Source organism: Ambystoma mexicanum, chromosome 6q, assembly GCF_040938575.1.
Source record: "Ambystoma mexicanum isolate Mex_15411 chromosome 6q, UKY_AmexF1_1, whole genome shotgun sequence".
Taxonomy (NCBI): domain Eukaryota; kingdom Metazoa; phylum Chordata; class Amphibia; order Caudata; family Ambystomatidae; genus Ambystoma; species Ambystoma mexicanum.
The window spans coordinates 1045632020-1045655121 of NC_090937.1; the positions used below are offsets into that span (position 1 = coordinate 1045632020).

At 43.4% G+C, this 23102-nt stretch overlaps 1 protein-coding gene across 5 annotated transcripts in view; it reads right to left on the reverse strand.

Annotated features, from left to right (window-relative positions):
- The window catches only part of MICU3 (mitochondrial calcium uptake family member 3), a 526504-nt gene that overhangs the window by 348991 nt on the left and 154411 nt on the right, over positions 1 to 23102 (reverse strand). For all 5 annotated transcript variants that reach the window (XM_069631589.1, XM_069631591.1, XM_069631592.1 and 2 more), the window contains exon 3: positions 16497 to 16528. In XM_069631589.1, the coding sequence (XP_069487690.1) occupies positions 16497 to 16528 (32 nt within the window). The remainder of the gene's footprint in view (positions 1 to 16496; positions 16529 to 23102) is intronic.

The window sequence follows — 23102 nt, forward strand, 5'->3', positions numbered from 1 at the left end:
CACTTAGTAGCATGACATGAAACAATACACTGATACAGAAGTATGATATGATTACATTTGGAGCATTCATTTGTAGTACTTGTAAAGTTTAAAATTAAAATAAGTAACGTACTAGAAATGGTTTGAATTCCATGTATTAGTAAGCAATTACAATAATGAATTGCAGGGAAAGTACCTGATTCAGGTAAATCTATTTCCGGTAAACCTTACACAATTAAATTACACAAACACATATATACATTTAAAACAATTACATACACTTCTGTTTAAAAAGCAATGTCAAAAATATATTCCCATCAAAGGTAAGCTTCATAAATGAAGATTAAAAGAAAGGCACTTCAGACATTCAATTGTATCAAGTTAATAATTCCTAGAAATTTTAAAACAGTAATGGACAATGAGGTTTCATTTCCCTCAGCCAATCTATGCTAAAAATCCTGTGTATTAATCTATTCAATATCATGGACGTACTTCCCAAAACTATATGCACTTAATGGCTAGAGTGTTGGACAGTCAATTAGTAAATGTTCCAAGGTTTCGGTAGAATTATCAGTACAAAGTGTACAGAATTTTGAGATGGAGTAAATTTTACCTATAATAAAACAAATATTCCCCATAGGATTAACTTTCACCCGAAATCTGAGAAAAATCCCTTTATAATAGGAGTTAGGAAATTTCTCTATATGCCGGGGTTGCATGCCCAAGGGTTCATTCAGTACTGAAAAACTGGAATGAACTTTCAATCTATGCATCGCCGTGATAGTTTTGACCAATCCTTTCTGAACAAACATTTTTTGATATTATCTGAATGGTCACACAACACCGCTTATTTGTTCTATTCTCGTCATAATCCGCTCTGCTCTATTTTTAAAACAATAAATAGTGGGTATTGACCTAGATAGCATTCCATTTTTAAATCCATATTAATGGATTTGTTAGTTGGTATCAAAATGTTTCTATATAAGGCCAACATTTTTCACTCTAGCCACCCCCCCCCCCCCCAAAGACTTCAGGCCCAGTTTGCATCTTTGTGCTGCAATTGGGAGGGATTGTGGAAGAGTAAGCACCTCTTTCCAGATAGCAGATTCTTTTATATCCCAGTCAACATAGGTCGAGTTGTTAGTGTTTTCCTGGCCATATAAAAAGGCTGGAATCACTTTGCATTTGCAAAAACAAAGTAGCAGGATCATAAAACAACAATACTCATAGTTAATCCTTTTAATTTGAGATGCAAATTGAGTTGCTTTTCCAATCAGTCAGGCTAGCAACAACATCTTAGATTTTTTCACGTCCAGACTAAAGCCCAAGTAAGTTATCTGTATCAAAGGGACTATTGGGATTTTATTAACCTTCCAAGTATAGCCGTAATTCTTAGTATGAGAGGGAGCAAATCTCATCACCGTGGGTGTAGTGGGATACATTTTTAGGTAATTTTGGCTAGCATAATGAGCAGTTGCATCAATAAAATATTACAGGCCCGCGGTCAATGATCTAGTTAAAGTATGCCATCCACGTAAGACATCCGGATTATACATCATTTTCCTATCTTCAGAGAGGCAGAAGCAACCAGTCTTAATATTTCATCAAGATCACTGAGATACAGATTGAAGAGGCAGGGAGTTAGGACATAGTCCTCTTTGTAGCTTGACCTTTTCCGATAAGCCTGCCTGTTAAATCTAACCTGCAGATAAGTATCATCATGTAGATACATTAATATCGATAATAAATATTCCAGACTACACCAAGCGCTTAGTTTCTTTCAAAGAAGAGATCAATTGAGCAGATCCAATGCTTGTGAGAAGTCAATGGATGTTATATATAAGGGAGAATGGCTTTTGTCCATGCCTTCTCCTATATACAACGCATAGCAAACCCATTCAGCAGGGTTCCCATGCCTTTCCTAAATCTGAGTTGCCACTTGTACAATCTGCCAGTATTTGTGGCCAGGCCTCTAGATCTCACAAGATAAATGTGAAAAATATTTTACTATCCGTATCAATGAGTGCAAAAGGCCGATATTTTGTAGGGTTCAGGCGGTCACCTTTCTTGTAAATCAGGGGCACTATAGATGATTTCCATTAACAAGTCGTGGATTTTTTTTTTTTTAAAGTTGCTAAAGAGAAAAAACTAAATTCTTGACCATAGTTGAGGGTCACTTTTGATAACTACATTACTCAGTCCATTCGGACCTGGGGCTCTTGAGTTATTAAGTTTATTTATTCGATCTTCAATTTTGGACATTTCAATCTTTAGTGACCAATCTGTCCCAGTAGTTATAGGAATCATTACCGCCTGGTAAATTATATATTTTATGAAAATGATTCCTCCAAGTCTCCTCAGCAATCGGACTGCATTGTGAATCAGTCTGAGTTTTAAAAAGATTGTTAATGAGATCCCAGAATATTTGAGAGTTTTTCGAAGTTACAACTTGTAACATATTTTCACTATCTAGCTGTATCATGTAATAGTGATGGCATTTGAGCCAATTTTTCCAAATCCTTTTCAAGAATGCATTTTTTAGTCTTAAGAATTCTGAACCTGTCTTACTTTGTCTCAAAAGGATCTTTCATTTCTCAACAGTTTCATCATAGCGATGATGGTTTGCCTGTTTTGATATGTAAGTGATGGTATATTGGTTTGATAGTTAGCGATAGTCTTCAAAAAACCCTCTGGCGAAAATGCAGATAGTTTCCACTCCAAATCACTCTGATCATTTTTAAAATATAATTTACAATTGAACACATGTAGGTTATAAATTCTCCTTGCAATCCAATTGCCAGATAGATTGGTCATCAAATTAGAAAAGTTGGAGCCCTCTCATGAATTATCCAAAAAGCAAACCCTGCAGTCAAGATATTATAGTCGCTAGCATCCATATCCACCACTAGAAAACTATTGTAACTACATAATAGATCCTTTGATAGGATTAAATAGTCAATGTGAGAACTAGCCAAACTGTTTGTCCAGGTTGGTTTTGCAGGGATATCACCCTCAACACACCCATTTGCCATTTGTAAATGCCAGTCCTGGAAACAGGATCTTCAAACTCTACCATCCTTAGTGGTACAGCGAGCAGTAAATCAATCCTTTCCACTCTTATATCTGCAATCCGAATTGAAATCGCCACCAATCATCATATGGCCTGTTTCATCCATTTCCATAAAGTCTTAAAATGGACCAAAAAGGCAGATAAAGAGCACTGGGCCGTGTTCCAATAAACATTAGTAAGAAATAGGGGTGTAGTTAGAATTTCCTTTCTTAATGTGAGTTTTATCGCTAGTAATCCATATCTAGAGTTGGAAATGACCTAATATTTTAGTGATATATAAGTTTTAATAGCAATCAATAAACACCCCCGAGGTACTACACCCATTCGTCGACAAAGGCTCTTGCTGGATTATAACATACCCATCAGGGACTAGTGGCAAGTTCAACCAGGTTTCTTGCAGATATATAATGCTATGTGCATTAAACATTTCCGCAATTATATTATTATTTAAAAAACTGTTATAACCGCTTGTGTTCCAAAGGAGGATCAAAAGCTTCTTATTATATTGCTTCATGTTTAAGACCAATCTTCTTGATTTTTACATAGGAGGACTGGATTGGCCATGAATTCCACTAACCCAGTGTTAACTGAATTACTATTGACTCTTATTTTAAGGCCTCTCCCCCCCCCCTGAAGTTCCCCAAATATCCAATGTCAGGTGGGTTTTTTAAATTCCCTTTAAAAAAAAAAATGTTCTCATCAATCCCATTTGACGGATGGTATCAAGTTCACTCATCAGCATGGAGTATACAATTTGCGAGCTAAGTCTTACTATATCTGTCCGCCTATCATTGGGGAAATAGGCCTATAACCCTAAGAGCATTCATAACTAGTAGTCACCCTACGATTGCCTTCGAAATTACTAGGACGAGGTAGCATAGGAGTTACCTATGCAAAGATCTTTTTCCCAGTACTGGGATGAGGAAGAACCCCAATGACTCACAAGGGATTCCTAAGATCAGTACTGTGATGAGGGAGAAGTGTGGAGGCATGAGGATTACCTATAGGAACCATGTTGAATGGTCAAGTGTTTTCCCAAGTCTTATTGGCTAGAGTCAGTATAAAAGTAAAGACAGACTCAGGAAGAATGAGACAAACCCTACCTGGAGGAGCAAGAAGAAGGTATGTTTTGCTGCAGGAGAAGAAGCTGTGGACCTGAGGCTCCGTCAGAAGGAGGTTGAACCTTTGCATGCAGACAAAGTGCTGAGGATGGAGGAGGACAGGAGAATCACTTTTCAAAGGACAGAGAGTCTAACCCTCCCTGGAGGAACCAGGGGGATCACATGATGTGTAACTGCCGCAGCACAACAGACAAGTGGGAGAAGACTGTAGAAGCCCAAAATCAAAGCAGAAAGACACCAAGACCGACCAACAACTCCCAGGAGACCCCAAAAGGTACAGGGGTGCCTGGGATGGTTGGTAGGGGCATACGGTAGCAGTGGGATACCGTGACACAGCTAAACAAGGGAAGAAGTGAAACTTGGTGAAGCAAATGAATCTTTCAGAGCCCCCAAGAAAGAAAACAAGGAAGAAGGATTTGGGACCTGTGCCCAATGAAGTTTACCATTATCAGTCATCTTCATAGTCGCAGTACTTGGCAGGCTAGTGAACCAGGTCTTGCCCACTATCACGAAGTAACTATACAGGCTTGGGACCTGTACTCCAGAGACTTGAAAGCAAGGCCAGAGAAGAAGAGACCAGGTAAAGCGAAACGTGCTCCCTGGTGTTGTAAAGAAGAGGCCATGGAGGGAGAAGGGAAGTATCCTCCCTGGTGTTGAGAACTGCATGAAAGAAAGCCAGTGAAAGGGAGACATTTCCCCAGTATTTGTAACCACTCTGAGAAGCCTGAGCAAGACCAAGAGAAGGGAGTCATTCTCTTGGCGTCATAATTTTGAGCTAGAACTTCTCTTTCCTTTTGAGCCAGAGAACTTTTCTAGTTTGGAGCGTGGTTTATTTATACACCATTTGGAACGTTATGTTTTGAACTCTGAGAAGAAGAACCTGCTGAGCAGAGAACCCCTCTGCATCTTATATTTAGTTATTAGATTGAGGGCAAGAGTTAGGGTTCTGACACGATGGTTGACTTACCTTTATTTTGATTTCCTGACAGACTCTTTAATGATTTGTGTTGAGGCTAGCAAGGCCTTTCCCCAACTCCCATGTTTCCTTGAATAAAAGTCTATATCCAGAAGAATGCCACCATTGTGTGTGAGTCTTACTTCTGCACCCTAACATATGGTTTCGGGAGTGGGATGTGACATGGTGGACACAAAATTATTCCAGTCCCACAAGTTATACCTCTGGGAAAAGTTCGACACATATCTTTTCTTCCAGTGTGCTGAGTCCATCTGGCCCAAAGGATGGGAATCAGGTTTTCTCGCCTTGACTACACATTCAATTTTTACCTGCTAGGTAAAATAGGGAGGGGAACACTTATAATCTTTTTTCCCCCATGGGTATCGGGTTCCCAGTAGGGACAATATTGTAATATCCTCAGAACATAGGATAGAGATCCCCAAGAACTCAGTTGTCTATATCATGCCCTCTGAGGGAATGTGTCATGGGAGAAGACTAAGAGTATTACCCATACTTACGTCTGGAAACGAGATGGAGTTTATTTACCTGAATATCACAAACAGTCAGATTCATTTTAAAGGGGAGAGTTGGTGGGATACCCGATTATGAGACCATATGGGAAACTCTTTACCACCAAAGCCATAGAAGAAGAGATGGCGGTAACCCAAAGAAGTCTCCCAGTGGTGAGACAATACCAGAAAAATGTGCCTGTTCCCCAAAACCTAGGGAAACACTCTTTACACTGGGGACAGGACCCCATGAGACCACAGTCTCTATATCATCCTGCAAAACTGATGCCCAGATTGAAGAGATTCCTCAGACCCCTCCTTCAGAGATCTCAAAACAAAATGGTCGTTGGGAAGAACTGGGAGAACTGGGGGAGGGAGAACCATCCCCTCAAGGAGCAGACTTCTGTGATTTCCTGGATTTGGAGAGTCAGAAAGGCCAGATTTTAGCCCTCTGACGGACAGGTCTGCCTAGAGGCAGTTCGTCAGGTTACCAGAAAAGGCTTCCAACCTCTCTTTGACAGTAAATAAAAAGAGACCCCTCCACCCAAGATAATTCGGATAAAGTCTTATTCAGGCCCAAGTTCCTAGTGGAGCAGGAAGCGAGAAAGATACCACTTGGCTTTTCTCTCGTTCTCATGAGAGATGAACCAGATCACTTTGGATTCCCTGAGGGTATTGTCTTGTTGAGGATTCAGTCCATATATCTTTTCACTGTGATAATATCCCCATAACATCCAAAAGGGAACAAGCAAATTAATCTGGGGCCTTAGCTCCCCATAAGGAAGACAGACCCATTGAAGAAATGGACAGGGAACTTGGTGAGACAGTGTAGAGCAGGTATACCACCCAAGTTAACAGAGGACCCTTTTTATGTGTTTCCCTGGGTAACAACCCAAAAAGAGGTGAACGACCCTGATGATGCTATAAGTCTCTTTCCCGTACCTCCCCAGCAATGTAAGATTGCTCTACCAAACTGTGAATCAATGGAGAATTGTGAGGGGTCCGAAATGTAAGGCAGACAACTTTGTGAAGGTTTTTCAAAAGATGCAATTTTTTTAACTCAAAAAGGTTGGATAAATGCCTTTCTATCCCTACCTCGACGAGGATTTCCCTGCCTAAAACAAACTAAAGGAAACACTAACAAAAGGATTCTGTCCCTCGCACTTATACATACACCAACTTAACAAGGCAATATATGGCAGTTTAAAATCAACAAATATAACAGTTAAGTTCACATTAGGATAACTGATTCTCCATATAGTCTGGGCGAATTCCCCTTTCCCAGATTCAAGCAGGATGTAGCCTCATAACAAAACGTTACCCTTCAGTTCTCTTTTTGTTCCAACTCGATAGCACAATGTTCCAACTTGAATTCAACCAACAGTTCACAAGTGATCAACAAAGGTTTCCTCTTTTCACTTATGATAAAGATCTTGAAACAACCTCTTTTCATCAGCAAAAATTATTTTCATACTTCATTGGTTTTAACAAAAGAAAGTCTGTCAGGATATTTATTCATCAGTCCACAAAACCACTTGTTTAACAATATTAAATACTTCTGCAGCAGTTCGCACAACACTTGCATCAATGATATTAATTTGGCAGCATGTTTCTGCATAAATCAACAAAAGAAAACACTTTATTGATTCTTCAACTCCTTCAAGATTTCTAACTACACCACAGTACTTCATTGTTGTCCACCTAGTCAACTCACCTGCAAGGCCTACTACTACAAAGTTCTATGCTCTAGTGTACTCTCCTGCCAGAACAGAAAACGTCTCAAAATGTCCTCTTACCTGGGGTACTCTCCTGCCAAGCCAGAATAAACTACTAACTGCAAATACTTCTGGGGTAAGGATTAACATCAAACGGGTTAGCAATGTCCTTTGCTCCACAACATCAAGTTTAGAAATTTCTTCAGGGGAAACGAGAACCACACTGGTGCTGTTTATTACACTCTTGTGATTGCCACACAATATGCAGGGTATGCTCCACTCCCTCTGAATATATTCTATCAGAAGGGCAGCCCTTCAGCCACTCTTGTTTATCCCCTTCCGCACGAACCAAATGCTGATAATGATTCTGTTTCACTTTCACACTTCTTTAGCTTTGGTGATGTGGGTTTAAGTCATTGGGCCTCATTACACGGAAGGCGGTGATCCAGGGTGCTATTAGCACCCTGGACCATGCCGGTAAATTACCGGCACTGCCTTGGCGGTAAGGGGATTTACCGCCCCATTCCAAGGTTGGTGGGGCGGTAAATCCCCCTTCCGCCATTGCCCTTCCCCATTCCCATTTCTGCCCCATAGGGCTCTATGGGAATGGGGAAGGCGCTAATTACGGCACCACAATTTTGCGGTGCCGTAATTAGCTCCGAGGTCCCTTAGCGGGTTGGTTTTTAACGCCTGCAAAAAGCAGGCGTTAGAGCACCAACCCGCTAAGGGACCTCGTAGTACGGCGGTAAGGGTTAACGGTCACCGTTGCCATTAATGGTGACCGTTAACCCTTACCGCCGTCCGTGTAATGAGGCCCATTTTCTCTTACGTCTTCCTTTACATATGGGCAATAGTCTTTACAAGCACTGACATTATCAATTGCCTTCTTTTGGATTAGGCAATACTGGTTCTTTATAAATTGTCTTGTTATGTTTCTCTTTTGGCTTTGACAATAGTGGTTTGTATTTTCCTCTTGGGTTATTGCCCTCTCTTTTTGTTGGCTTTTAATATGCCCCACAATATTATAATCACACCTTTCTGGTATGATAATTAGGTTCTTCTTCTGCCATCTGCTCCTTTTTAAATTAGCTTGATTTGCAACAAAAGAATGTTCAGTACATTACATCAGTTCAGTATGGAAAAACATTCCTCTTCTTCTACTTTACTTTGCTTATATTATTTCTGAGGTTACGGCCCCTGGAATTGGTCAGCAGGTGATTATGGAGCGCTCGAGGGGTCACAATCTAACAGTGAACTCACCGGGTCTGGCATGCGCATCCAATCGCCTCCATGACCTCTGCTTCTGTTTTCCCGTGCAGCCCGGCAACCTCTCCTTCGCGGCTTCCCGCAACCCACTTCTGTCAATAGAGCGCTCCCGGCTTTCACAGCCCTACGGTGCTCACCTGCCACCGGCGCTTGTCTGACAATGGAGAAAACTGTTACATGGTGTACTTCCCGCTGCGCGACCTCTGCAGCTGCGATCCTCAGGGGGAGAGCTGTCACTCCCAATGCTTTCCGCAGCACAACTTCAGCAATCAAAGCCTCGAGCATAAGAGACCTTCTCAGGACCGTCATACGTTTTACAAACCATGGTGGTCCCGGCGTCTCAGTGCTCATCCAACTTCTGCTGCCACGTGGAGGTGTCAAAACTACTCCACCTTCTGCTACTGCTCTTCTCAATGGCCTGCACCTGAAGGGGCCTTTGATGCCTCCCAGTTTCCTTCATTATCCCTAATTGGTGGCAACTTGCGGTCTTGTGCCTCTGTAGTGCGGTTCTTCATCCCGGTACTTTGGGAATTATGGAATTTGGAGTATACAACATAAAACTCTGCTTTATTTAAATTATCACAAAGTTTACTTCTTTACTTCTACATATTCTCTAAAGGAGTATTTAAGGATTTAATTAAGTATTTTACTTTTAAGAAGAATTAGGGTTTTCAGGGTCTAAATTGGTAAGATTAAAAGACTCCTCTTTATTATTTCCCGGGGATTCGTAGGAGCTTTCATATCTATGAATATCAGTGACTTTAAAAGGGGTTTTCTTACTCCCAATACATGATTGGTTATGATTGTCTTCACCCACATTTCGACAGTTCTACCAGGAGAGACCCCAAAAGGTACAGGGGTGACTGGGACGCTTGTAGGTGCATAAGGGAGCAGTGGGATATCCTGATTCAGCTAAACAGGGGAAGAAAGGACCGGCAGAGGTAAGTGAGGCTTTGGAGACGGATCTACATGATTACTGTGCATCAGGATATTGCAAACCCGAAAAGATCGACTCACAAAATCCTGTTCTGCAGTGATCATGTAGATCACTTTTTGCCATCCTGCACCCCTCTATCCTATTCCCCCCACTTACCTTTTTTGGAGGCACTCACAGATGTGTGTCACTGACTCTCCTGTACCCCTGCGGTGTCACTTTCCTCCTCTAACGTAGGACAGAGCTGGTGCTGCAGGGACCCTTTTTCTTTTTTTGTTTTTCATTTATTTTGTTGTCTGCACTTTCAATGACAAGGAAGCTGCGGACACCCGCAAAGCCAGAGACCCATAATGCTGAACACGGGAACTGGGCGACACCCCCACCACTCCCTCTCCCTTAGTTTGGCATTACAGGCTTAGATTTATTTTGCAGAGAAAAATGCACTATAACTACGCATTTGGCTTTGTTTTCCGGTCATTTCGACGAATACCTCGGGGACATGGCTTTTCTTCCTCGTGCTTCTGCGTGGCCAGGCACACTGGGAGCTTCTGCTTCCTTGTGTGGAGAGCGATCTCTCTCCTTGAGGCCAGCTTCTCTCCTTTTCACTCCCTTCTTGGTGTTCCATTATGCCTGCCTTCCGAACTTCCTCTCGCACCAATTTTGACTGCGGTTCCTTCAGGGAGGGCTTGACCCTGCTTTTTGCTCCATCGGGAGCTGCTTCTCTAATGAGGCAGCCATGTTGCTGCTTTTATACTTGACTTTCTGCCCACCCCTCCGTAGAGGTTTAGAATGCTCAGTGGAGTTAGATGGAGCATTAACGGGGTCTCCATTCTTCCTCTTCGTCTCAGTACTTTTGGGTTCACATTACTTATACCGCTCTTGTTTGTTCATTAGGGTGTACTTGGTCTCAGTACCACTGATATTACTCTCTACTAGGTTAGTGTTATTCTTCTTTGTCCCAGTTTTGTCCAAGGCCTTCCCTGGGTTGTTCCCATTATTCCTCATCTCAGTATTGGTCATAGAAGTGGAAGAGTCATTTTTAGAAAGGTACATGGATCTGTATGTGATTACTGGACCCTGAGGCAGGAAAGAGCTTCATAGAAATGGGAAAGGGCTAGCAGCATACCGCATGTCTCCTAGGTGGTCAACCCTCGTCCCATCAGGGATAGCCCTCCCCTTGTGATCCTCCCCCATTGCTCTACCTCCAACGGGACTATTGGATTGTGGCCGCACCCCCTGGCCACATGCAAAGGGTCTTCTCCCATGGAAAAAGGGACGACAGCCAGAGATTCATCACAGTATGTGTGGGAGTTTGAAGCTCCTGACTTGCAATAGAACAAGCCTTAATGATAGACTCACTTGATATGATATGATATGGCATTTATAACGTGCCTATACACAAGTGTTTCACCCACTTGATGGGTGGGGCTTGAGTTGAATATTTATACTAGGAGAGGGTATTTTTCACTATACTCACAGGACACTCACGTTTAGGGGAGAATATGGTTCAGTTGGTTGTTTGATCAGTAAGCACCAGGTTATGTACCACAAACAGTGTTTTATTCACAACTGTGCAATGAACTATACTTGGCTAAAAACAAGGACTTTGTTGTCTTTGGGCTCCAATTCAGTCAGTAAGTGGTGTTGCATAATGGGAAGTGGGGCACCGACTCTCCCATTATGTACTGGCTGTCACTAGGTCTTTCGCGCAGACTGCTTCTTTTCAGAAGCAATTTGAATGACAGAATAAATGTTGCTGTGTGAGGGCACAGAAGTGCTGCAGGCCCTCATTTGGGGTGTTTTCTCAAGTGCAGGATAACAGATAGCTCAAGGAATACTCCTAGTCTCAGAGATAGTACAAGGGGCTGGGAAGATAGCTCTGGGACAACGCCTTTGTCTTGAAGCAAGACCATGCAGAGCACGGGCTCAAATACCAGTCCCGGGGGACTAAGCATTTGGCCTCCGGTATGAAGCGCAATATAAAAACTCAATTTATAATGGTTTCTCAAAGCCCTAGACCCTCTCGACCTCCCGTCTAGATAGCAGCAATTCGGCCCAGTTGAGGCATCCCAATTCCTGCAGTTAGCATATACCGAATATGGACTCCTCCAGTCTAAGGACTAGTTTAGCTGGTTGGAACCACCTAAAAGAGATAGTGGCATGTCTGTTTATCCTCCGTCAGTGAATTCCTAGACTGATCCTAATATATCACATTGGTTAGTTCACTAAAAAGGATAATGGGATGTGCCTTTCAGCCAACCTGCCCAATTCGGTCAACTTCCTATCACGCCCATGCACACCTTGCCCTTTCATTCCCTGATGCTTCCGGTTTATTACTCTACTTCTGACTCCACCCACCTCCACTCCTACTTCCGGCATCTTTCTCCATTGTCCCTCTGATGTCTCTCACTACTAGGCCTTGCCTCCACGCTTTGATGTTACTAATGCCCCTTCCACACGATATTTTTCGGCAATATTTTTGCATGGTGATATTTTTGAGGGGACATTATTACATGGAACCCTCCACACTACTACCTCTCCACGCGCCTACTACAACTACACTCCACTTTCTCCTCAGATGCCCCTCTTTCCCTCTCACATTCACTTCTAATTCATACCCACTACTCCCCATCCTGATCACACTCACTTTCATGCACACTCGCAACGCAGTACCACTTGTACTCACTAACCAATACCTCCAATACCTCCTGTGCTCCAAAAATCACCTTCATACTCCACTCCTAATGTTCTTCCTCCTGCAGGTCTCTTGGCCTGCCACCTTCACCTCCTCTGACCTCACCCGAACAACCCACACGTTCCTGCTTCCTAGTAGTTCTTTAATCCCCATCCCCCTTCAGTGGTTGGTCATCTGGCCTTGACTAATCTGGCCCTGTCTTCACTGTGGCATTATCATTACAGAAGTCGTTAAAGCTTGGGTTAAGCCCCCACCCCTTTTGAAAAGGTAGAGCCGCCATGCTGTAATAATGGTGGTTAATGTTACAGGACAATGGCTCAGTTTCTCGTAAATTAAGTGCAGTCCTGGTTTGTTGTGTTCTTATTCTGTATCCTATTAGTTCAGGGAGGCTGCCACCGAGGCTGGCATGCGGTCCAAGGCATCTCCATCCACCGCGCAGGAGCCCCAGCTCCTCATTGGGTTGCTCCATCCATTGTTTGTACACCGCTCGGCTAGGTCTCATTAAAGATTCGGTTAGGTTTTGATATGGGTTGCTGATGGGTTGCTGTCCTGCTGATGGTCTTCACCCGTGACCGACTTCAGCATTTCTGATGAAGCAATAAAAACCTGGCTAGAACTTTGCTGGCAGCTAGCGAGGTGGGAGGAAATGAGGCCCAGTCTGCCGGAGAGCAAGGAGGTGAACCCGTCGAGGGCAGTGCCTGAGAGTTTCCTCCTCTGGGATAAGGTGTTGAGTAGAATGGTGTGGTTGATGGTGTTGAAGTCTGCATAGAGGCCAAGGAAAACGAGGAGGGCTTTGTGTCCTCGGTCTGTGATGTTGTAGAGGACATTGAGGATGTGAAGTGTAGTGGTTTCTGTGCTAAGTCTAGCTGGAAAGTTGACTGGAAAGGGTTGATGAGGTTGTTTGGGGTGATGTGTTGTTGCAGTTGGTTGCGATAAAGGGTTCCATGATTCCGACAAGGTATGGCAAGATAGAAATAGGGAGGTCGTTTTTGGGAAATGTGGGGTCGAGAAATGGTCTATTGAGGAGGGGGAGATTTGTCTAATTCGGCATGTAGAAGGGAATGTACATGTGATAGACAGGAGTTGTTGAGGATGAGACACTACAGTGTGAGGGTGGAGATGCAAATGGATGTGGCTTGAGGTGGGCATACATCATCCAGGTAGTGTGAAGGTTTTGTTTTGCTCGTAAGGGAGATGAGGCTGTCTTTGTCGATGGGGTGTCCTGTGTGTTTTGGAATGTTTGCGAGTGGGGGTGGGGGCTGGGTAAGGGAGAGAAGATGTGAGGGCTTGTCTGATGTGTATGAGTGGAAGTAGTCCATGGGGGAGGTGAATACGGAGGTGGGTGGGTGGAAGGTCTGGATGGTGGTTTTGCGAGTGGTTTCTGTGTATGATTGGTGCTGAATTGGAGTTCTGCAGGTTAGTGGGTAGCTTTGGCATGGGGAATGGCTGTTTTGTGCTTGTTACTTTTGTGATGCCCTGGTGGCGGGCACAGGTTCTCTAGCCAAGCTCTTTCTAAGCACTTGGCTTCCTGCTTGATAGAGAACAGTCCATTGTTAACCATATCTTATGGTGCTAGTTGTGGGGATTTTGTGTTTTCAGGGGGGCAATTTTGTTGAGTGACTGTGTGAGGATGATGCTGTAAGTGTAGAGAAGAATGGTGGTGTGTGTGGGGAGAAGGGGTGGTATGAGTGGTACTAATGCTGTGTCTGTAATGTGTTTGGGTACGTGGGGCAGGTGGGGATCTTGTTTGATAGGAGTGAGTGTAAAGGGGATCGCAAAGAGGCACCCAGATTTGATTTTCCACATTGACATGTTTTCTGCTTGAAATCAAAAGGCCTTAGGTGTTGCCAGCTATATGTGTGCAGTAGGTGATGAGTTGTGTCAGGTCATAGGGATTGAGCGGAGTGAGGACACTGTGTGGTAAACTAAGACTCCTTCTTCATAAGACCAGGACCAGAAGGTAAGTAGTTTACATGTAGGTTTATTTCTCTTGTTCATAAGTAGAGAAAGCACTGGGATATCCATCCAGCCCAGAACATTAGGTCCAACTGACACCAATAGAACCCAGCACTCCAAACATCCATCAACACTCCACCTAGAGTCCCAGTGACATCACAACACCAACACTCTACCTAGAATGTCAGTGACATCACCAGACCACCATACCACTCATAGCCATAATCAGGCCCCAGCACAGATTATGACACACTGCTTAGTATGGAAGTGCCTGTATACACGAATAACACTGTCACTGGCTGCCCTCCAGGTGGCAGCGGTGTAAGAGGTTAATCAAAATTACCCAGAAGTCAATCTTTGGAACTGTTCTGTTCTAGTACAAGGATGTTGGTGAAAACGGTGAGGCAGTGTGTGATCTGGAGCAGCTCTGAGGTGGATGTGCACCAAGAACCCATGAGTCTGCCTGCTTGGGAATTGACGTGCTTCCTTTTCTCTAAGAAGTGATTACAGGGGAGTGCTTGGTGAGGGCTGTAAGTAATTAGCACAAACAAGGTATCCATGTGACCAGGAACTGGTGTGGTACAGTACAATGTAGATCACATGAGTCAATATGTCAAAATACTCCACATCAGACCCAAAATGACCACACTGCAATTTGCTGGATGCTGTTTCTGGATACACAATCCAGGACTGCACAGGATTAATTTGATTTTGTCAATGTGTCTTGTAATAGAACTGATCATTAGAAACATTATTCTCTATTGATGTGTGTATAGCTAAGATTTTACAAGCCTGAATGTAGGACTATGGCAGGTTTGGTATCTCTAGCAGCTTTGGTGCTAAGGAATAGAAGCAATACAAAGGGTTCAAAAAAATGAACAGATCATCAATAAAGTAGTTGTTTAATGGCCTACTGATAGTGCAGCTTGGAGCGGGGAGCAGGTGAAGCTCAGTGTGAAGCCTGGATGATAAGGCCAATTGTGTCCAAGGAGGATGGATACTTGCCGGACACAGCCACTGGCAGCTGTCTAGGTGGCACCCACAAGGCCCACTGTGAGGCAGGGAGTGACAATGTGAGCTCCCCAGGATCCAACCTCGATGGCTCTAGCAGCAAGCACTGGACCGGCCACTACTTCATTATGGGACCAAAGTTTCCACTGAAAATACTGTGCCAAAGAATGTAAGAAATCGGAGAAAGTGTTAAGAACAATGCAACGCCAACACATACTTTGAAAATATTTCTCCTGTTTGTACATTCCAGAATCCAGACAGGTCAGGTCGGAAGTGAGGGGCAGGGCAGAACAGGCAGCTGCATTGAAGCCTGGTGCCTCTCGTTTTCCTGGCTGTTGTGTCACAACCTTCAGCCCCTCCCCTCAGGAGTGGGCAGAAGATTTTCACAGTGCTGAGTCTCAGATAAGATTTGTCAATTGTTACACTTCAAGTATAGAGAGCATGGAACTAGTCCACAACAGGATCATATATATTCATGATTGACCCTACTCATCCATTTTCATGAGTGTATATTGAGCGGAGAGTAGGTCACAGTTTGTGCTGCTTTCTGCGATCCTTCTGCCACTGTTGTTGCACAATGTGACTCAGATCATCTGTCAGGGGCCAGGCAGAAGGGGCAGTGCATTGTTGTGTACAAAGGATTGACTCCTTAAATAAATGCATGCACTGTGACTCATAATGATATAATTCTGCATCAGTTTGCATCAAACAATATTATTTTGGGTAACATCCTGCACTATTTAGTGCTTCTTTTGTTTGATAAGTCCCAACACTAGCTCACACTCTAACACTATGCTGGGTTCACAAGATGGCCCATTGTGTGTGGCATCTTTTATCCCAACCCTAACTCAAATCGTATTTTATAATCTCATTCTAACGATAACTCAAACCAACAAGCAGTTGCAAACTGGAAGCCAGTCATTGAAATGTATCACAACCTTCATATTAGCCGTGCCTAGCGTTATTTCATCCAGACGTCAACATATCAAATGCTGTTCCAGTTTACACAAGTGAAGGAGAGTAATGATAAGGAACATTATTAGCAATGCTAAAGTTTCTTCATGAATCCCCATGTTATTTCCATACACAAAATATTATGCAATCAAGTTTAAGAGTCAAGCAAATTTCTCTTAGGTTGAGTAGATGAACTAAGTTACTCGGCTTCTAGGTCTCGCAGGATTTTAAAGATTTTGGAGATCTGGAAATACACATTTGTGGAGAACATTGAATTTCTCTAGCTGTTTAACAATGCCTGAACATAAGTGCCCAGCGTCTGCCATCCTACCTGGTTTGAAAGTAATTTCCATTGTTTAGAAACTGCAAGAAACAAAAAACAAGTACACAAGTAAATATTTTATAGTCAGAAAAGTCATAGAAAACAGACAAGACACCATTTTAAAGCAGTGCATTCAAACAAAATTATTCATCAATCAATGATTACTATTTCGGCAAAGCCATACAAGTGTACACAATAAGTATAAAACAAGAACCATTATCACCTGATGAATCCGGCGGAATAGACAGTGCACATACAGCATAGGTTAACATATAAAATAAAAGGTTTAAAACACACTCATCAATTATAATAATGGTCAAGCTTAATACAACACCATGTTAAAACCTCATGATAAAAATGAAGTGAATGCATTACATCAAGAAGAAAGCACAGTTAATAAAATTACAATATACTAAAAAGAATGCCCACTAAGGAATAAAACACAACATCAATGACAACGTTTCAGCAAGACATAGAAGTGTTACCCCTAGATGAATATTCCACGGGCTATTAAGCCAATTAATGTGGGTTGGCATTAGCCAGTGGAACAACAGCCCCTATTTAGAACATCTGGATATTTAGACACTGTTTCATGCCCTAGATGTTGCAGGGGCTTTGTTCTCACTGCCCATGCCCTATGTATGCATGAGGACAGAGAATACTGTAGTCCTACTAATAGGAGATTTGCCCAAAGTTAATGCGTCCCTGGGATTATACATTGCGAATGAATGCAGGAAAGCTTTAAGAAACCTGGATATAAGTAAAATGGGCATAAGAAGAGAAAATGTGCTGGGGTTTCTCTATTTAGCTGACACAAGGGGCACACATCAGGGGAGCTTCTCTGCCACACCGCCATCCGATCCTTCAAAGGCAGGGTCCCTGGTGAAATTGTTTGAGGGAAAGTCCTGGGGTAGTGTAGGACCTGTGAGACAATGTCCTATGACAGCAGAGGAGAGATAGGATAGATCAGAATTAGGAAAGTGGGGATACCATGTCTCACCCTCTGACATCCCACTCCCGTTCTTCAAGGACCCTCCATCCCAGAAGTAGATCATCGCCGACTCACCCTCGGGCTCAGAATCTGGCAGTCTAGCCCTTCTTTTTGTTACATGAGCGGGGGGTCTTAAGTGGGTTCAATGTGAGAAAGCCCTCAGATTTCTCACAACCCCTTAATTTATATCATGAATTACCTGATGAAAATGATAATATGCAATTAGTTTGACCTATTAAACTCTCCTTTCTTTGGAGCAAAAAGGACTTCTCAATTGCAAAAACATTTTCTTTTATTCCTACTTTGGAAATGTAAGGCCAAGCTGGGATCTACTGGTGCTACAAACTTTAAGAACATTCATTCAACCTGAATATCTTGCACCAGTTTTTGGATTTATACATTCCTAAATGTGCAAAATGGAAATGTATTGTACATTTGCACTAGATTGAGGCCTCTGCGTGGGGGAGAAAGAGAGAGACAGACACCAGGGATGCGGGCATTTTTCCTTCACCCTCAGGACACAGGGAATTTGAGGCTTATGATGGCAGGACCAGGAGACTACCACTTCACTAAGGTGACTTCCCAAGCATATGATGTTATTTTTGGGGCATTATTGGGGCATTTGGTGCTGCAGTTTGCATATTGGTACCACCTGGAAGCCAACACCTTACATACATTCTTACCCTCTGAAATAAGAGCAAATAGCTTGAATGATCTGACAAACACTATTCCATATTGGCATTTTCAGCTTGCAATAATACCAAGTATGAGAAGCAATGAAATTGTACTTTCCCAAAATGAGCGAAAGAGAAGGCAGTCTGAGGGGGGTGCTCAAGTGCAAAGCACTTGCCTCTGACATGCGCAAGCATGAAGGTCAAGTTTGAATCCACGCATTTTCGAATCAAACTTTCATCGATCCGACGTTGATAAAAGGGCCATCAAATGGATAGCACAATTATTGCTGCAGCTAGTTGAGAACTAGGAAGTGGTCGACATTCAGTGTAAAGTACTTACAAAACATTAGAAGGTAGCCCCAAACATTTGCATTTTAAGTGTCGTGTTTGCCCACTTAAGTACATTTCACAATCCCAAACAGAACATATGCACCCACTGGGTACACACATTCTACGCTTTCCAAGGCCTCAATTCTACAGAGCAGCGATTGGCCACTGCCGTTTAGCGAACACCTTCAGATCGACGACTATAAGACGATAAAACTCCAATCAATCATGCGGAATGAACTGAATTGTACAAGGACAGACAACATATTTCCTGCGAAATTGTTAGGGCATCAAGATCTGTAAAGTAAAGAGTACCCAATAGCAACAGTATAACAAGGAGGTCCATCGTAAAAGATCACAGAGGCCTTTAGAATGTTTGGCAGTCGTCATCTTGTGTAAAAACCTGAAGCCCAAAGAAATAGCCCTGAGTCGAAGCATAAAAACCTTTCATTGCAGGGATGTTGTATCTGAAGTACAACACAAGAAAACCACAAAGGTTTGCCAGCAACAGAAAGTAACCAGCACATGGCCCCCTCCATGGACTGTTTGCAACACCACACATGATATCACAGACACAATGCACATTCTTTCAGTTCCTACAAAGCATGAGCAACAAAACAGGAGGGAAGAAACCGTTATTTCCAAGAGGGTAGATTCTATGTCAGTCAGCACAATGTGTGACGTCATGAGTGTGCACGAAGGAGGCTGTGCTTTCGGAACCCTAACTGGAGAATTTCTTCACTTTTGTTTTTTTCCCTGACACAATAACATCTCTTCAGCGCAAGTTTTATTCCGTGAATCCTATGTACACACATCAGTTTGCTCGTACCGTTTTAGCCAAGGGCTGAATAGAGGGGTAACTCAGACGAAAACAAGTCGATACTTTAATTAGGCTAATAAAGTCATAGATTTGCTTATTGGAGAGCTTTCAGCAGGGATGTAATGAAGCTTTTGAAAAACATTACATCTTAACTACCCTCTGCTAGGATTCCTTTTGTCTGCATCTGTGCCTGTTTATGTACCCGATTTGTCATAGAGGCTTGCATGAGATGTGAACCAAAAAAACACACACATACACACACACATACACACACACCCTCCAACCCCCCCCCCTCAAATCATCTATATTACACTGTGTTAACTGGGGCAGGGGCCAGTGGAACTGAAGAGGAGAGAAAGAAAGACAAATGGAGAAAAATAAAACACAGTCCACCTGGGGCCACCTTGTTAGAGTGTTCTCGGGAAGGCACATAGGAATGGGCTAGTGGCAGTCATCGTAGGTGCAGCCCAGTTGAAAGTTGGTGTGTCAGGCTGGTCCCTTTGAAAGAGCAGTAGTGGCACAAATCATCCATGTATCAGGCTTGTGCCTATAGAATGCCAGAAGAGAGGTGGCACAACCAGTCATGTGTTAGGGCTTTGACTAGTGGAACTCAGTGTGGTAGGTGTGTGTCAAATACCATATCAGATAGTGTTACATCAAAACCATTAGGAAAGGATAGGGTTTGACTTGAGAAAGGGGCCCTCACGTCTCTGGGAAGCTTTTAGGCTGGGGCATTGTGAGGACTGGTGGGGCTGGGTTGTAGGAAGTTTGGCAACAAGTAATTGCCTTAGAGAGGCTGCTGTGTTTGGTGCAGAGTTTGTTGGATGCCTTTGAGCAGCTTTTGAAAAATTCATGGAAAGTGACATGTCTGACTGTTGTGATCCCTGCATCTCTGTGGGTGAAGACAGTTAGTTAGGACAGTGATTCATGATAGTGCTATGTCTGTTCAAGCTCCCTGTCAGAGTATTGAATAAATGTGCACACGTTTGAAGTCATAGGTCTTCCTGACTTTTTCAGTCCTGAAATTACCTCATAGTACAGAAAATGTGGGAAAAAAGGCTAATCTACTTTCAGCATTGTTTGACACTGACGCTGGAGGTTCATGTGTTTATGTAGGGGCTGACCAGTTTCCCCTACATAATAGCCACACCCAGGGGATTTCATGCACATAATCAAGAATACAAGGTTGTTTGATGCACATGTAAAATCCCCCATAGTTTTGTAGTCCTGCCCCATGTGGGGTATCTTGATTGTATATGAAATGTTGATATGTGGGCAGGTCAGATAACCTGTTTCTGCGGGGAAGAGTTCCATTTAACAATAATAACTCGTTTTTTATATAGCGCTACAAACCCACAGGTATCTGAGCACTGCAATAACAATTATTATTATCCCACTACGTGGTACTCAATTTATCGACCTCAGAAGGATGAAAGGCTGAGTTGGCACTGCTGGGATTTGAACCTGCGTCAGCAGGCTACTGCACACATGTGAGAACGAGCGCTCAACTCGCTGTGCTATCTGACCGGCTTTTCTGTGCTTTTTTATGTAGTGTACTTCGTACCATCATTCCCTTCAGATGGCCTGGTTCTCTAAAAGCAACGAGCGGCATCTCAGCAAAACATGTTCAGACATGCGTCTTATTCCAGAGTGGATTGCAGTTCCTTAGCAATGTCCTGGAGGGCTTCCAAATCGGCATTGTATGCAACTACCAGTGGCAACCGGTGTTGTGCATCTTATTGCTCTGTGTTCTAAGAGGTTACTCCACAGGATTGATATGTTGCCCTGTGAATCTGATGCCACAACTCTCAGGTCGTATTCACGGTTTATGAAGTCTGATCTCAAAGCTTGTATGTTTTCATCCCATTCCCTTGTGTCTGGCATATTCAACTTGTATCTTAGTTCTTGGCGGTCACTCTTGAAATAGCTGGCCCGGTCGGTTGGTTCTGCGATATACTGTGGTCAGTAGCTGGTCATCCTTCATTGTTATGGTGGTACTTTTTTCAGGTGAGTAGAAGAGGTGATGGTAGTGTGGAATTCATTACATCTCCTGTGGAAGCTTAGTTGGTACTGTTCCCCAGTAGTTCAAATAAGGGGTATATTGTGGACATAGCAGAGGTACCTCACACGTCTGAAGTCACAGGTGCCAAGGAAATCAGTGTCTAGTTGTGGCATGAAAACATTTTCATCCTGAGGGGTGGGGGGGGCATTCGAGTACGGATGGTCATCCCCATCTTTTGGAGATAAGTATCGGTACCGAATGTGGACAAGTTGTGAGTCAAGATGAATCTATGCACTTGCCTGTAGTGTCAGCAAGTGGGATATGATTGCAAAGCACATTCCTACATACCTCAGGGCCATTGTTGTGGTGAATGTTTGTGTAGAGGGACTCCACGTCAATGCTTGCTGGTAAGGTGCCCCTTGGGAGGGGGCCCATATCATCCAGTGAGAAGATCAGTTGTTTTTGTTTACTGGCTGTAGCTGGGTGTCTCTCTTACAAGTGGCTTAAAGATGTTCTCCACCAAGCAAGATGTTCTCAGTCAGTGGTAAAATGGATATTCAGAATCAGCTCTGTGGACAGATTCTGAGAGGCCGCCCTATTCTGATGAACAGGGACAAACACTAACGTCTAGACAAACTATCTGGGTAGCATGACAGAACAGCAAGGCTCAGACTTAATTTAAGTGGTTTTGAATAGTGGATGTGTGCCACTATTGGTGGCCTCACTGGGCTTGGCTCTGTAAGAGAAAAGGGGGTTGGTTAATTAGTGAAACAGTGGGAAAGGCAGATTCAAAACCTGTGGTGTTGATCAGTGCAGGTCAGAAGTACCTTGTTCTTGCGTGGCAATCTGCTTTCTATGGATTTGGTGGAATAAACTTGGGAGTACATTATCAATAGGGAAGAGCTCAAGATCTGATACAGTACAGTGCTTTGGAGGGCATGAGAGTGGTGAAGGGTTCAGTTAATCATTCTGCAACAAATAAAAAGTATTTGTCGTTGGGAACCACTTCCTTTGAGGCTAGGGAGGTGAGTCCACTACGCAAGACCCTCCCCTAGGGGCCTGGATAAGTGGGACCTCAGTGGGAGTGACTCCTCTTTTGAAGACACAAACTCCCATTTCGGTAAGAAACTCCCAGTCCAGACCACATTATCCGCCGATCCGGGAATCGGAAATCAGTTTTGCATTCACCTTATGAAGACATTTCTTCAATCTCTTTGGCTTCAGGTAGTGCTGGATCCCACCTGAATGAAGAGGTCGAAGAATGACACACCCCTTTTGTTTGTGATGACGTACATAAAACCACAAGTAACTTTGAATGGAGGAGAGAAGCTCCTATGCAGAGGAAACAACTCCTACACAGAGGTGAGCCTCTGATGGGGAGACATCCTGCAGGGGCGGGGCCAAGCTAGACCATGGAGCCAGCAGCAACATGGGAGAGCAATCTAAATGCTCACAAGACTCAGGAAGGCAGGTCTCCTGACAGACGAAGAGGTCTGGGTCAAAAAGGGGACAGTAAAACATCCGTCTCGCCTGGTGGTGCGACCACACAAAAGCCGTGGTGGGCCTGGCACACGTTAACTGACGCTGAGACTATACTGCAATGTAGAGACCAGGTTCCCGAGCCCCTCACGAAAAGGGCTGAGCTGAGCAGCGGAAGGGAGCAAATGATCCCAAAGAGGTAACGTCATGGAGAGGCGAACTTTAATATCCAAGGCTGAGAAAGCCACAAGGGTTATGGGAGCCAGATAAACCCAAATAGAGACAAAGTAAGCCAATTAGAGGCCAATGGGCTTAGGTAAGT